This window comes from Papio anubis, chromosome 1 (assembly GCF_008728515.1).
Source record: "Papio anubis isolate 15944 chromosome 1, Panubis1.0, whole genome shotgun sequence".
In the NCBI taxonomy this organism is placed as follows: Eukaryota; Metazoa; Chordata; class Mammalia; order Primates; family Cercopithecidae; genus Papio; species Papio anubis.
In genome coordinates, this window is record NC_044976.1 from 175014824 (window position 1) to 175032444 (window position 17621).

General features: G+C 36.2%; 1 protein-coding gene across 1 annotated transcript in view; it reads right to left on the reverse strand.

Moving 5' to 3' along the window:
• The window catches only part of PLA2G4A (phospholipase A2 group IVA), a 148768-nt gene that overhangs the window by 21140 nt on the left and 110007 nt on the right, over positions 1-17621 (reverse strand). The window contains exons 13-15 of the mRNA XM_009191475.4: positions 16652-16723; positions 10900-11142; positions 2811-2995 (exon numbers count right to left, since the gene is read on the reverse strand). Coding sequence (XP_009189739.3) covers positions 2811-2995; positions 10900-11142; positions 16652-16723 — 500 coding nt within the window. The remainder of the gene's footprint in view (positions 1-2810; positions 2996-10899; positions 11143-16651; positions 16724-17621) is intronic.

A 17621-nucleotide genomic window follows, 5' to 3' on the forward strand; every position in this document is an offset into this window, starting at 1 on the left:
CCCAGGTGTTGTGTGTCTCAGTTCCCCTGGCTAGGAAAAGGGATTCCCTTCCCCCTCGCGCTTCCCAGGTGAGGCAATGCCTCGCCCTGCTTCAGCTCTCGCTGGTCGGGCTGCAGCAGCTGACCAGCACCGATCGTCCGGCACTCCCCAGTGAGATGAACCCAGTACCTCAGTTGAAAATGCAGAAATCACCGGTCTTCTGTGTTGCTCGTGCTGGCAGTTGGAAACTGGAGCTGTTCCTATTCGGCCATCTTGCTCCGCCCGGCTTTGACATTTTATACCCTCATTGGTGAAATGAATAATACAGTGTCTTCCACCACTAGAACCAGCTTCTAAGCTATCATCTTAGAGTCATCCATTGAAACCCACCTCCCCGTTGTTTCTTGTAGGTCATCAAATTCATAGTCACCCACTCTGGTGCAGTAATACTTCATTATCCTGTGCTTGGATTACAATACATTTCTCTTAATGTTAATTCCTTGCCTTCCATTCTCCAACTCATTCTACTTTCCATTTTCAGATTAATCATCCTAAAATTCCACTTTCATGAAGTCATTTGTCTGCTGAAATCCTCCACTGATTCTCCATTTTCTATTGTCCTATCTTAAACTTTCTCCTTAAGCCTTTCTAAGGCAGCTGAATATCTGTCGCTTCTAATCAGATCACTCCAGCCCCTTAGATGTGCTCATTGCCATCTCTGTGCTGTTTTCACCCTATTTCATTTGTTACCCTGTTCATTAACTCCAGTATGCACCAATCTATTCTTATATTTATCCCCTATAATACACATACTTATGTAAACTTGTATGAATGACTATTTAATAGTAAGTTTCTCAATTTCCCTCCAAGTGGCTCTTGTGAATAACAGTCTTTGCCCCAAAAAATCCCAAAATGTTATGGGAGATCAGGAACCATATTTTCCCACTAACTGCTGCACACAGCACACCACACAGAAAATAGTTCATGAACAGCGTGCACAAAGGAGGCAGCTGGTAAAGGGTAAGAAATTCTCATTCTGTAGCTTTGGAGCTACATTTCTTAACTAGCACTTCCCCAGCCAGGTCGTGGACTGTGCTCATTCCACAGATTATTTGATTTGTTGATAAGATTTTATCTCATTGATACTTGCTTCTTTGTCTGAATACCTTTACTAGCTCAAAAATGAAGTATGAAAGCACTTTGAACACATAAGGTTTTCTATATATTTAAGAGTTATTATTATAACCATTATTTTCTTGAGAGCAGTTTAATCATCATATGATAGAGAAAAAAACAGATATGCTGTCAGAGGACCTGGGCTATTACTGATTCCACCTGGTTGGGAGATCATGAACTGTTCCATTTAATCACTATGAATTGCCACTTCTTAATCTATAAAATCAAAATAATAACTCCATCTTTCATACATCATTTTATTTATTCACCTACAAAAAAATCCTATATACTCATATTTTGGCCAGCACCTCAATGACAGTTAGGACCAAATGATTAAAACAAAATAAACACAGACAGAGAACAGAGTTCTAGTCACAAAGAGTTCACAGACAGTGAAAGCAATATATATATAAGCAAAAACATACAATATACTATGATAATTGCTGTATTTGAAGAATTGACTGAGTCCTATGCACTTTAGCCATATGGGTGGAAGTCAAGAAAGATAACACTTGAGCTGTGTCTAAAGAATGTTTGGAGTATTCCAGGCAGGGGGAACAAAGCGTATTTATTTGAGGGTGAGGCCAAAGTACGGTCCGGCAATCTTTCCATATTGCCACATTCACAAGCTTTTCTCATTTCTTCACAGAGGCGGACTTTTATTCACCCCACATGCCTGACTCTACTACCTCCATATTTTTATCCTCACAAGTTAACCTTGACTCCTAATACCTACAAAACTTCGAAGTCATCACATAAGTACTTCCTTCACTTCCTTTTCCCAAACCTAATGATAAATCTTTATCTGCTGCCATTTTCCCCTAGTGTGGACATTTCAATACTGTTCCCCACTTGTGTCCTTGATTCCTTTCCCACTTCCCACCCTTACATCCTTCCCAGAGATGTGACTTCATCCTATATCTCATCTCTCCTCTCTTCAGTAATACCTTCATTAACAACTCCTAGCCATCAGTATGTAAACATGCTTGTCTCTTCTATTAACAACCCACCCCCGACCACCCACACACACAATTTTCCTCTTCCCCACATCCTCTTACAGCCTCTTACAGATATAGTCCATCTCCTTCCCTGAACAATCTACAGAATTCTTTTTTTTTTTTTTTTTTTAACTCCCACTCATCTCTCAAACCACTCTGGTCTGATTTCTGCCTTCACAGCCCTATTGAAACTGGCCTTGTCCAGTTCACCAAAAAACCTCCTTGTTGTTACATATCTTCAATTTTCATAATACTACACACTTCCTTTGTTCTCCTCCTTTCCCCTTGATAGCATTCTTTAAAGTACTATTTATGTCCACTTCTCTTCTCAGGGTATACCCTCTCCATGCATTGTTTTAATGATCATTTACTTGCTAACTCCCAAATCTCAGCCTCATTTCCTTCCTAAACTTCAGACCCACTGTATTATTCTTGTCCTGCTCAGGACTCTGACCTTTATTGAGCTCATTAGAATCATTTAAAAGTTTCTTTAAGCAGGAGACTGATTGAATCAGGTTTGCATTTTAGAACTATTATTCATAAAGATGTAGAAAATACATTAAAGGAATAAGAAACTGGAGTCAAAGGGACTAAGAGATCTATAAGGCAAGCAAGAGAATGTGGTAGAGAATGGAATGCTACATTAGGTATTCTTACCTTGAACGGAGGACTAGAGTCACTTGGCCTTGCAGAAAAGTCAAAAGAGATGATGAGATCAACCCCTCTCTGAGGTCTCAGTATCAAGGGATACGGCAGGTTAAAGGTGAGCCCACTGTCCACTACATGAATCTTTTTACTTTTGACATCCAGAGGTTCATATATTCGCTCAAATTCATCAGGATCTTAAAAACATAAAAGAAAAACAAGAATGAATTAAATGATCATTCATCAGTATTTATCATCTAAAAATGTTGGTTTCAAATTTGAAAGAATTTCATATGATTCGGCTCTCAGGCTTTGGAGACAAATAGAGCTGGGCATGCTAAATACAACTTTAGCAATTGTAATTATTACCCTTAAGTCTTAGTTTCCTCATCTGTAACATCAGGATTATCAAATAAGGTTGCTGCGAGGATTTATGGGGACAATGCATGGAAAGCACTTAGTTCAGGTCCTGGTATTAACTCTAAGCTATGATCACTTTAATAGTATTATCTTACATTACGTAGGTCTTTACAGGTTTCTCAACATTTCCTCATGCACAGTCTTGTTTAATTCTTATAACAGACAGGTGAGGCAGAGGACATCTGTAGATGGAGGGTGAAGCCAATGAAGAGTCACCTCGAAGGTGGCCTAGCTGGGAGGTGGCAGACTCTGTATCGTTCCCAGGCTGCCTCTCTTGGGGGTGAGTGTGCATTCCATCACAAGGTGAGAGTCCAAGGAAATCATCCAGCCAACACACCCAGCAAATATATGTTGTCTACTACCATTCAGATATGATTCCAGATGCTGAACCAGATAGATACATGCTCTGCTCGGATAGAGCTCATATTGCGAGTACACCGCCAATAAGTAAATAAATGTATTAAGAGGACAGTTCATAAAGTGATAAAGGCAATGAAGAAAATGAGCAAGGACACTATAATAAGGAGTAACTTCAGGTAGATGGTCAATGGAGATGCCTCTGAGAAGAAAACCTTACACTGAAATAAGAATAATGATGTGGAACAGACCATCTAAAGATTGGGAGGGTGGGATCCAGAAGTTACCAGGGAGAGGGAGGAGCTAGAGCAAGGGTCCCAAGGCAGAATCAGGCTGGGTGTGTTTGAGGACAGCAAGGAGCCTGCAGTCTGAGGACAGTATGGGAGGAGAACAGATGAGATGGCAAGGATTCTGAAGAAAAAGAGGACCTACAGATCATTAATTTTATGAAAAAATAATACTGATAACACACTACACTTCACATTTATGTGTGGTGCTCCTAATTCACTTGCCAGGAAAATAAAACATGACCAGAATTGAACTGGTTTGAATTGAACTGGATAAAATGCCATGCAGCTGTTGTGCTCTGTTCCCTTGTCCACACTCTTGTTTCCTCCTGCTGTTAGGAAGAAGGCTGGCAAAGCCCAAGATGGAGGCCTATGATGTAGAATAAAGTGAAGATGGTCACACCAGATATGAATAAGGATCTCTGACTTAATACCTATGTACATACATACATGCTCAGCACACAGTAGGAAACTAGTGTATGTTAGTTTCCCTCCATATGTTTCTAAATAAGAATAATACTGTAATTCTCCTATAGTCAGTTTTACTTATTACATTTTAAGAGCATGAAATGAAAAAGGAAAGCAAATCTTTAAATTCTTCCTGTCCAATTAAATCCATAATCCTCATTATAAATAAAGGTTGAAGTAAAAACACCAATGAGACAGTCATAATATTTTATTCAATGTAAAGTGAAAAAATAAGACTTTGGTATAGTTATTAATACTTTAAAGAAACATTAATATCCTTCTAACATTCTACAGTTAACAAAGTCATCTGTTTCCTCACATCTGTTAAAAATTCCCATTTCTAAAATACTGAATAACAAATAAATGTTACAAACGCTTACTAGTGATGCTTATAAATAAAGAAGAATAAATTTTATGTCTGAGGCAATTCATACTGCCCAGAATAGGCAAGCAAAGAGGAAAGGTGTGAATAACTGTCTTGAATAAAACTAAATATGCTAAAAATAAAGCTATTTTTAAAGATGAGGATAAGGTAATATGGCTAAATAATAAAGGCTGGCTGTGTCCAAGGCTAACTTATAGGGCAATAAGGAGAGAGAAGAGAAATAGTTCTTTAAATAATTATCTGTAGATCAATTCTGTTTTCTTAATAAGTATATATAAACAGTAGTGAGAATGCACTTTGCCATCAGCCAAGACACTAGACTATCTATTACAGAACCTGGAATGTAAAGATGTAAGAAATATATAAAGAGACTGTTGAGCCCAATTTTAATATTTATTCCTCTGAAGTTTTTAGGTTAACAATTATATATGTGAACATCTTAAAGGTAAAAATAGTGAGTCTTTGGCTTAAATTCACTTTTAAATATTTTACTAAAAAGTTATAATTCATTAGTTGGTTACTGATATTTCTCTTAATGGTGACTTCATTTATTCTGAGTCTATTATGTATCAGAAATTTCATATATAAGATTTATTATTCTTATACAACTTTTACAAAGGAGACAGCCATTTTAAAGATAAGAAAACAATCTTACAAAGGAGATAGCCATTTTAAAGATAAGGAAACTGAGGCTCACAGAGGTAAAATAAATTGTCTATTTTCAAACAGATTCAAAAGATTCCAAGCCAGGTTCACAAGGTCTAAGCCCTAAGCACGGTGTCCCACTATTACTTTAGAAAGTGGCATGACTAACTAAGAGGATACTACCAAAAACTGGTAGTATCCTTTTATCCTTTCTTAAATCCAAGAGTGAGGGCATTTGAGAGAAAAATCATGTGGACCAATTCCCAGCTTCAGTTTGTAGCTAAACACCATTGTTCCCACCTTCCAGATAAACTGATGGTGAGTAGTGTTCCTTTTATTGTTTGTTTTATTTTATTTTTAAAACAATTTTTATTTTGTAGATAATAATTGTGTACATTTATGGGGTACAATGTGATGTTTCGTTACATGCATACATTGTGGATCAAATCAAGCTAACTAACATATTCATGACATCAAATATTTATCGCTTCTTTTTGGTAAGAACATCTAAATCCTGTCTTTTAACTATTTTGAAATATACATTATTATTAACTGCAGGCACCATGCTGTGCAATAGATACCCAGAACTTATTCCTCCTCTCTCACTGACACTTTGTACCCTTTGAGCAAGGTTGCCTCTTTCTCCATCTACTGCCTCCTCCCCAAATCCCCCCCAGCTTCTAGTAATCCTCATCCTATTTTCTACTTCTGAGTTCAACTCTTAGATTACGCATAACAGTGAGATCATGTAGTGTCTGTCTCATTTCACTTAGTATAATATCCACTAAGTTCATCCATGTCGCAAAAAACAACAAAAAAAAAAACAAGCCAAACCAGAAAGTAGTGTTTCCTAACTGTGTTGCAAAAAGCATAGTTATGCAAGATATAAACTGATGTCTCATATACAAAATAAGAGTGCCATGATTAAATAAGGTCATATCTTGAGAAAGACAAAATTCAACAACTTAAAGTACTAGCCAATTACATTGCGCATTCCCTATTCTCCTTCCTATGGCTCCCACTGACAGCACTTTATATGAAAATGCTAACCAATCCTCCAAATAACTCCATAATATGGGTACCATTGTTATTTTTATTTTGTAAGTAAATTGAGGCTTATGCTAAGTGACTGCCTAAGATGGCCTGATAGTAAAAGATCCAACTGAGATTCAAATACAAGCCAGTCTCCTTTTAAAGTACTATCCTTAAGCAGCTTTAAGTAGGACTTAAACTCATTATGGTATCTCATTGTATCTGAAGAGGGAGATCAAGTTGTAAATTTTCCCAAATTTATTTGAACTGGAACCCAATTTATTGTATAACATCTACTAAAATGTCATAGAGTATTGGATAAATGCCACTACGGAAGAATATCCTCCCATAATTTAAAACATATAAGGTTTCTAAACTTGTGAATTAATGAGGTTATCCAATGGTTGTGAAAACATAACTCTGTTTTAGAATTATGTAACATTTCCTTAAAGCAGATCAGCTTTGGATATTTGTAGTGGCCATTTTATAAATACATCACACAGATTCAGTGTACAAATATTTGGATGTCTGTGTTTTGAACTCTAGCCTAAATTAACTCATGTCTTTATTTCTTATTTCCAGATGGTGTGTGTCACAGTAAGTAGGATAAACACAAAAGTAAACAGGAAAGGAGTCATATAACTAATAACAAGTTCTCCAAAATTTGTTTCTACAGGTACACAACTATTTTGCAGTAAACACATGAGGGAAATGTTATCATACTATAATTTCTTCTGTTTTCAAAATACAGTAGGCAAGGTGAAGTAGTAGGCAGAAAAATAGTGCACCTTTACTGATTTTAGGTTGAGAGATTGCTTTAATTCCAAAACATCCAAATTTTAATTTATATAAACAAAATCATCATAGGGTAAACAAATGTAACATTTTTCCAACGAATATCTAGATTAGATAGAAATCTTTTTATTTATTTATTTATTTTTTTTTGCATGGGGGTTGCAAAATTTAAAAAGAAATGTGCTTATTTAATGTTTTAAATAAATTGTGGATAAAAATTCAGTTGGCATTCTTTAAAACAGGAATTTTAAGGAAGACCTTATGAAACAAAATGATCACAATTTATGATAAATGTTTTAACTTTTCATTCCAAACATACCCTTATTCTAAAAGTTGGAAACAACCAGAGGGAAGTAAGCCAGATCTATCTTTGTAAGGACTTTTTCTGAAAAAGCACTACTTAATTCAGTAAATTCAGTCTAAAATGAAATTATTTTTAGCAATATTGGCCTGTAAATCATAAAGTTGAATGAATCTGTGAACTGACTGAACTGACTAAAGTTTTTACTGAAATTAATGCCCCATATACATTTTTTCAATTGAATACATAAAAATGAATAAAATGTAATTTAAATGAAATACACACTATGAAATAAAATTTAAAGTTCTTTCCAAACATCATTAATTTAAAATAATTTTAGCTTCAAACATTTTCAGGTATCTCAAAAAATTTGGTTTATATAATGCCATATTTGGGGATGATGGATAGTTTATATTTCCTTATGTTGTTTCATGAAAACTGTCTATAACTCTTCTTTCAAAGGGCATGAAATGAACAAAGGAGTAGACAAGGTGGTGTACAACTATTATTCTCCAAATGCAAACACCCACAATAAACTCGTATTCTTTTTTGCTTGTTTGTTTTTTGTTTTTGAGATGGAGTCTGGCTCTGTCGCCCAGGCTGGAGTGCAGAACCAAGCACATTGTAAGTACTCAGTAAGCCTAAGTGAATGAAAGAATGAACAAAAGACAGAAGGAAGATAAAAATGCAAAATAATTTAAAAGGAAGAGGCATACATCCTAAAGTTGCCAAATTTAGCTAACAAAATACAGGATGCCTGGTTTAATTTGAATTTCAGATAATCAACAAATAATTATTTAGTGTATGTCCTAAATGCTGCAAGAATTATATATAAATTATTCATATACATATTTAAAATTAAAATCTAACTGGGTATTCTGTATTTTATCTGGTAATCCCAACACCACCAAATCTACATAAAATATTGCAAAACTACCAGGAAGTTGTTAAAATGTGGAGTGTAGACCACGTGCTGTGAAAACTACATAAGGAGCTGGTGCAATCCAAATAGTAACGTAAAACAAATAGAATAAAGTATACACAAAGAAAACTTCCATTTTTACATAAGCAAGTGGATGACTAAGAAAACCAAGGGCTAAGGGGAATGGTGTGTGTCCAAGGGAAAGGCTTGGAAGCAATGTTAAAAAGCCTGTGTCCCAATCTCAGCTCTGTTGAGAAATTTTGAGCAAAAATGACAGAATTATCTTCTTTGTTCTTCCCTTTCTATAGAGTAAAATAACTGAAGATTCTCTATATATCGACATGCTCTATGAATTTGTAGTTTTTTTAAGCTCATCATCATTCATCCATAAAGCACATGTTTCTAGAAGAGACACATTTAATTGGTATTGTGATGACAATAAACATAGTTATGTGACTAAACAAGAAAAATAATGTCACTGAATGTATGGTTAAGTGTATTTTTATTTGGGATGAATTTAAAAATAGATACTGACTTTATAACAATTAGAATTTCATTATAGTTAATATAATAGTTAATATACTATATAACATAGTGAATCCTGTTGGGATTACTGGCATATAATCAGACATACCTCATATCCTAGAGTTTGATGCCATAAACATAACACAAAATATAATGAGTTTGCATTAATCTTGTTTAAACAACAGAGGTCATTTTTGCTTCTGCAATTCCTTTTAAGGGGTCAAGCAACAAATAGAAACAACAATACCAAAACAACAACAAAATCCAAAGCTATATCCTAAATTTCACAAGTATGTTCTAGGTATGATGCTTAAACAAAAGGCAGTAGAAAATGTTTTTGGAAATATCCCATTTAAGTTTTTACTGCATCTAATCAAAATGTCCTTGGCCATAAATGATTGAGGAATGACATTTGGACATCAAGGAAAAGATGATGGTGTGGTGAAATAGAAAAATTTAAGATGACAGAATTATCACCAAAAAATTATTGTGTATTGATTGGTCACCAAAGCAAATTTAACTTTAAATCTATAACAGGCATGGAACTGAAGACCAAAGGGGATTATTCTTGAGGATCTGCCTAAGTGACAAACCTGAAAGTGACAAGGTTCTTGCTGGGCAGCTTTAAGAAAGTTACCTAACCTTTCTGAGAACTGGAGAGACAGTTCCAATAGCCTAGTGAACACTACAGGCTGGCTTACTCAAACCCTGTGTTGCACTAGGGAGTCACGCTAAGGAATGTGTTTGCCGGATTCCCTTGCAGCTCCAGTTCTACTGAGACCTGGCCTCTGCCACAGATGAACACTCACATAAAATCCGAAAAAGAAAATGAGAGAGAAGCTACATTTCCGCTATTTCTCCTGCCAAGCACAGTTGCCAAGACATTTGTGGGGATGATTCTGAAGTGGTTTTTGAATCATTCCCGAAAGCTCAGCCTAAAGCTTGCTCCCAGAAGGTTTGGAACAATTTTATAAGCACCCAATTCCCTTCTTTAAATCCCTTTCAGAAAATAGGAAATAGTTTCCAAATTTCTGCAACTGAACTGTGAGCAGTACAGAGAAGATCTAAAGTCTCCCTCAATATTTTTTTTATTTTTTATTTTCTATTTTTTGAGACAGAGCTTTACTTTGTTGCCCAGGCTGGAGTGCAGTGGCACAATCTTGGCTCACTACAATGTCTGCCTCCCAGGTTCAAGCAGTTCTCGTGTTTCAGCCTCCTGAGTAGCTGGGATTACAGGGGTGCACCACCATGAACAGCTGCCTTTCATTTTATTTTATTTTATTTTTGTATTTTTTTTAGTAGAGACAGGGTTTCACCATGTTGCCCAGGCTGGTCTCGAACTCTTGAGCTCGGGTAATCTGCCCGTTTTGGCCTCCCAAAGTGCTAGGATTACAGGAATGAGCCACTGCTCCCCAGCCGTCCTCCTCAATATTTTAATGAAAATTTTCTATACTGACATGTCTAGGCCATTTCCTATCCAATATAAATTTTTCTTAAAAAAAAATAATCCAGGCCAGGTACAGTGACTCACACCTGTAGTCCCAGCACATTGGGAGGCCAAAGTAGGAGGATCACTTGAGCCCAGGAGTTTGAGACCAGCTTGGGCAACACGGCAAAAACCTGTCTCTACAAAAACTACAAAAGTTAGTTGGGTATGGTGGTGTGCACCTGTAGTCCCAGCTACTCAGGAAGCTGAGGCAGGAGGATTGCTTCAGGTCGGAATTTAAGGATGTAGTGAGCCATGATTGTGTACAGCCTGGGCGACTAGGTGAGACCCTGTCTCAAAAATACAAACAAACAACAAAAAATAACCCTAGTCATTTGAAGCCCTTCACACATTAAATGCAGGTTGTAATAACTGAGAATACATGAGTAAATGTTAACAATAATTAAAATGCTTCTCTCCAGAGAAGGAATAAAGATCTCTGGCCTTAGCTCCTACTGATGATATTTTGTGCACTTACCTGCTACAGCTGCATCCAGTTCATCATCATCAAAGGAGTCCTGTGTGGCAAAGTCACTCAAAGGAGACAGTGGATAAGATGTATTGAGATTCAAGCCCAGCATGAAGTTGTGTACCTTCCCAGCACGTCCTTCTCTGGTATTGAATAAAGCTGAATCACTCATGAAGGCCATTATCATACGATGAATCCAACTTGCTTGATTATCACTTTGATAGTCCCTTCCAGCATCTTCATTTTCAGTGCCTGGAGAAAAAGAAAAGGTCACTATACAGACTCCAACATGCATGTTTAAAAAGGGATCTTTGGGCCAGGCAAGGTGGCTCATGCCTGTAATCCCAGCACTTTGGGAGTCCAAGGCAGGCGAATCATGAGGTCGAGAGATAGAGACCATCCTGGCCAACAAGGTGAAATCCCATCTCTACTAAAAATACAAAAAAAAAAAAAAAAAAATTAGCTGGGCATGGTGGCATGCACCTGTAGTCCCAGCTACTCAGGAGGCTGAGGCAGGAGAATCGCTTGAACCTGGAGGAGTCCAGGTGAGCCAATCACTTGAGGAGGAGGTTGCAGTGAGCTGATATCGCACCACTGCACTCCAGCCTGGCAACACAGCAAGACTCTGTCTGACCAAAAAAATAAAAAATAAAAAAAAGGGATCTTCTTTGGATAATTAAATTGTAAAATTAACAATGAAGCTCTGTGTTTGGTTTAACATGTTTATTTGCCTAGATTAATATTGCAGTTAATCATTTTTGTTCTTAAGTTGTTCTTAGTTCACCTTTTACCTATAGTGCATGTAAAGGGTGTATTCTTGCCAGTGCCACTTGGTCTATGCTCAGATTTCCGGGTAAATTTCATTCATTTTCCCCCTTTCCTTCTTTCCTGAATTGTTTTCTTCCTTTTCTCTGGCTTCAAGTGCATGCACTTGCATGCACACATATAACTTACACACAGAAAATCCACAGTGGTTAGTTCTATCCTCTAGATTTCTTAAGTTACCTTAAGAAATTTTATCCTGTTTAACAAACATTCAGGATTTCTGTAAAATAAGGAGTAAGAGCTAAAGGATTCAACATATATTTGCTACTAAATAAACACCCTTATGACCTATTGATCTTATGACCTGTCATTTCATCCTTGCTTATAAAGTTTGGGGATTTAAAAGCCTTTAATTTAAACAAATGCCTAAACATTTTAAAATTCAGCAATCACCCCAAAGAAGCAGTTTTAAATGGCTTTTTCCTTAAAACCTATGCATACATCATTTCTCCTGGGAAACTATGTTGTATGGTCATTTATAGCATTGGCTCCAGAATCAGACTCCTTGAGTGCCAACCCTCTCTCCAGTATTTGCTAGTTACTTTTCCCTTCTCCTCCTTCATTTCCTCATTGATAAACCTCCTAAAGTTGTGAGAATTAACTGTGTTTATGCATCTATGTAATGTTCTTAGAAAAGCGCCTGGCTCATATTAAATTCTTAATAAACACTAGCTAGTAGCAGAAACAGTTGTAGCAGCAGCAGCAGAAGCATCATCATCATCAATCTTATTTATTCATAATCAAAATCAAAGAACAATTTATGGTAGTGTATAACTTCACCTGCCTAAACCTCATTTTTTCCGATTTCTGGGAACCCTGTATGTAAATATTCACGCATTTATAAAACTGTGTGTGTATGTGTGTGTGGCTCTGTGTGTGTGTGTGTTGAGATAAAGAGAAAAAAAAGAGATTCTATAGTCAGCTTCATAATTTCCAATAAATGTAAACTAAACATACATAAAACCATCATAAATAAATTTTTTTATTATACTTTAAGTTCTAGGGTACATTTGCACAACGTGCAGGTTTGATACATAGGTAATACATGTGTCATGTTGGTTTGCTGCACCCATCAACTCATCATTTCCATTAGATATTTCTCCTAATGCTATCCCTCCACCAGCCCCTCATCCCCCCAACAGACCCCAGTGTATGCTGTTCCCCGCCCTGTGTCCAAGTGTTCTATTGTTCGATTCCCACCTATAAATGAGAACATACGGTGTTTGGTTTTCTGTCTTTGTGATAGTTTGCTGAGAATGATCGTTTCCAGCTTCATGCATGTCCCTGCAAAGGACACGAACTCATCCTTGTTTTATGGTTGCATAGTATTCCATGGTATATATGTGCCACATTTTCTTAATCCAGTCTATCACTGATGGACATTTGGGTTGGTTCCAAGTCTTTGCTATTGTGAATAGTGCCACAATAAACATACGTGTGCATGTGTCTTTATAGTAGCATGATTTATAATCCTTATCTTCACAGTTATTTGTTTAACTGAGCTGAGTATATGAAGAGATCTTTCATTCAGTAACCAATCCAGATGACTATATAGTCACCAAAAACAAATACACTATTTTCTACTCTTATACTTTTCTAATGCCAAACAGGGCAAAAAATGTCTTTTACTAGAACAATCCAGGCTTTAAAGTGAATGACTTCTATCTCCAGTTACACAGGATATAAATGAGATACACAATTATTTCCAAAGATTTTGGGGCTATGGCTTCTTACTTTTCTTCTTATTATCCAATAAGCCCCCACCTCCATACCAGGATACCTTTGATAATGGCATCACTTGTGGGACAAAACCAACAGTCAACATATAAATGATACTTATTGCTTACTGGTCATAACAGTAATAGTACATTTCTATTTGCATCACCCTTTACAACTTAAAGCCCTTTTGTCTGCATTTGCTAATTTAATGATTGCAATGATTCTGTAAGAGAAGGTAATGGTTCCAGGATAGGTTTGAAGAAACTAAAGATGAAAATACCTAAAACTTTGCTCAAAATCATTTGACTACACATGAAAGAGTCTCAAGACAATAAAAGGATAAGCCACAGATTGAAATAAATTATTTGCAAAGGACATATTTGATTAAAAACATGTAATACAAAACATACAAAGAACACTTAAAATTCAATAATAAGAAAACAACCCCAATCCAAAAATGGGCCAAAGGCCTGAACTGATACCTCCTCAAAAAAGATATACAGATGGCAAATATGCATATGAGAAGATGCTTCAAGTTAAATGTCATTTGAGAAATGCAAATTAAAACAATAAAAATATACTACTACATACCTGTTAGAATGACCAATATCCAAAGCATAGATAATACCAAATGTTTAAAAGATGTGGAGCAACAAGAACTCTCATTCATGGCTGGTAGGGAATGTAAAATGGTACAGCCACTTTGGAAGACCGTTTGACAGTTTCTTACAAAACTAAATATACTATTACCATATGATCCGCAATTGTGCTACATCGTATTCACTCAAATAAATTGAAAAATCTATGTCTACACCAAAATGTGAACATAGATTTTTCTAGCAGTTTTATGCATAATGTCCAAAACTTGAAAGCAAAGTTCAAGTTTTCTAAGTTCACCTTCTTCAGTAGGTGAATGAATAACTAAACGGTGGCACAACCAGACAGTGGAATATTATTCAGTGCTTAAAAAAAAAAAAGCTATGAAGCCAAGAAAAAACATAGAGGGACTTTAAATGTACACTACTAAGTGAAAGATCTGAAAAGTCTACATCAGTGTTTGATTCTGACTATAAGACATTCTGGAAAAGGCAAAGCAATAGAGAGAGAGTAAAATGATTAGTGCTTGTTAGGGGTAGGGGGAGCGGGGAACAGGCAGGAGACAGGATTTTTAGAGCAGTGAGACTAGTGTGTGTGACATGTATAATGATGAATATATGTCATTATATATTTGTCAAAACCCATAGAATATATACCAACAGTTGAGTCCTAATGTAAACTATGGATTTTGACTGATAATAATGTCAACTTAAGTTCATCAGTTGTCACAAATGTACCACTCTGGTGTGGAATGTTTATAGTTGGGGAGGCGATGGGGAGATGGAAGGTAGACAGGGGACATATGACATATGGTAATTCTATACTTTGGGCTCAGTTTTGCTTTGAGCCTAAAACTGCTCTAAAAACTCTATGTAAAAGAGAAAATATAAATACTAAGAGCCTAAAAGAAAACCTTAACCACATACTAAATATCATGCTGAAAGCAAGGCTGGTCCTAAAACCAAAGCAGCCATATTCAACAGTCCTTGAACTTCTCAGCCTTAAGACTCAGGTAGTACTGTAGGGGTTATCATACTAAATATCATGCTGAAAGCAAGGCTAGTCCTAAAACCAAAGCAGCCATATTCAACAGTCCTTGAACTTCTCAGCCTTAAGACTCAGCTAGTACTGTAGGGGTTATCAAATGTACTGACCATCTATAGAAATACTTAATAATGGAGAAACTGTTATTCTGTCTCCTCGGTAGCCCCTAAATCAATACACAAATAATTCTAGCGATGCTAGGCATATGATATCTATCCCCTTTACAATGGCTAGCTTCCTTCATTAAAAGGAAATTCAAAACAAAAAGAACTTCAACAACTAAAATATATATAAATTTTAAATTTTAAAAAGGAAGGAGCCAGGATGAAGACTTGCTTCCTTCCAGGGCAGGGTTCTTTTGGGGTTCCTGAGTAATGATCAGGGCTGCTGGCCATTATTTGATTAGGCCGATCATGGGCTGCATAACGCAGCAGGACAGGGGGGCAAATCAGGGCTGAACCCAGCTTGCACTCATCTAGCCAAGCCTTGTGCCCAGGTGAAAGCGTTGGCTGCCCAGGGAAGGAATCATCTTTTTTAATGTTTGCAAGACACCACACACTAGCCAAGCCATGGCCTTGTGCAGCTACATTCTCCAGAGAAGGCAGCTTCTCTCTAATTCACACAAACACAGCTTCTGAGGAAGTAACAGCCCAGCTATGAAAAAAGAATTTTAATTTTAGTAATAATTAAGCAAGGATAAAACAGGCTCTTCCATGCCTAGTGGAATTAATTAAGTTTTGGACCAGAAAGCCTCTAATATCTTCTAAAATCTAGATGATCATATTGAAACTGTAATAGGACAGTTACATCCAGTTCTTATAAAGTCTTCTGTTTGTTTTGTTTTCTTTTTGTTTTTGTTTGTTTGTTGGCTCTTTTTTAACTATTGGGAACATTTTTATAAATAGCTATCTCAAAACACTGTGTCAAAATAATCTATTTTACCACAAAACATTCAAAACAAATATGACCTTCATACTTGTTGCCAATCTGATCCTCACGTTATCTCTGCCCCAAGTCCATCATCGACTATCATGATCCACACCAAACTGAAAACTACCTTGCCAAAATGTAAAAGGGCTCATTTATACTATCGAATAATATACACAACAAGTTCTTGATACTTTTACCCCACTTCATCACCAATCCCTTCTCAAGAAAGGGGGTGTAGCCAGTGGAATAAGGGTCAGAAATGGAGTGAGAATATAATTTTTCATGTTACTTAATAATAAAATTCCAGAAGACAAAATTTTAATTTTTAAAGCCATCTAAAAAGGTTCCCAAATCACAGTAACCATGCTGAGAAGCCCAGTGCTCTATCTACCATCTCGGATCTGTTCATTTGTTCAACTTACAGTATTTTTGAGGTATTAAAATAAAACAAATTAGGGATATATATGTGCTGCCTACTTTGTTAGACATGCAACATGCAATTCTTTCTCTCAATAGAAAACTACAATTTTATCACTTCCGTGTCTGAAGTGGAGATTACCATCAGCATCTTGAGTGAGAAAATCAGACAAAGTGTTCATATCCTTTCCTCATGGATCTCGGCCAGAGAAGTTCCTGGCTCACTCACCTTTGGGTTCCTGTGATTCATCATCACTGTCCGAACTATCATTACTCACAATATGCTTTGTTGTAATATTTTCTGTGAAAAGAAAACAAAAAAATTGAAGCACTTCAGGTGTCAAAATTAACAATTAAATGTATTATAAAGAAGTAATCTGAGCAAAACCACAGAGTGAGATCTACTAGCTCTACTAGTATAAATTTAAATCCACTTAATAATTCTAGATTTATTAGATTTAATTATGTTTTCAGATTTCTCACTGGAAATAAAACTTCCTGGCACATGAAAAATTATATTTATTAATTCACGATTTAAAGAGGATAATTTTTATGTTTATCATGATTCTGAAAAATATAACGATTATAGGAAGCTCCTTGTTATACCAAAAAATATGCCTTTTTCTTTATTAGATATTTGTAAGTGGTGTTTATGAAGATAAGGGATAAAACCAAAATCTACAGGTGAGTTACAAAACAGTTTTCTTAAAATGAATGAAAGATACTAACATAAATTATCTTTTGACTTTCAATAATATTTAAAATTATTAGTTGAAATTGACCTTTTGGTGTCAAGAATTTGTGCTTCCTGCAGAACATCTTAAAAGAGCAGTTATAAAAACTAAAATAACAACCAGAAATCCTTAAGGCAAAGACAGCAGTAAAATCTAGCACAATAACTAGTTATCTTTCTTCTTCTTTTTTTTTTAAATGGTTACCCAGGCTGGCCTGCAGTGGCATGATCTTTGCTCACTTCAACCTCTGCCTCTGGGCTCAAGCAACCCTTCCACCTTAGCCTCCTGAGTAGCTGGGACTATAGGCATAGGCCGTCATACTTGGCTAACTAAAAAAAAAAAAAAAAAATTGTAGAAATAAAGTTTCACTCTATTGCCTAGACTGGTCTCAAACTCCTGGACTCAAGTGATCCTCCTGCCTTGACCTCCCAAAGAGCTGGGATTACAGGTGTGAGCCACCGTGCC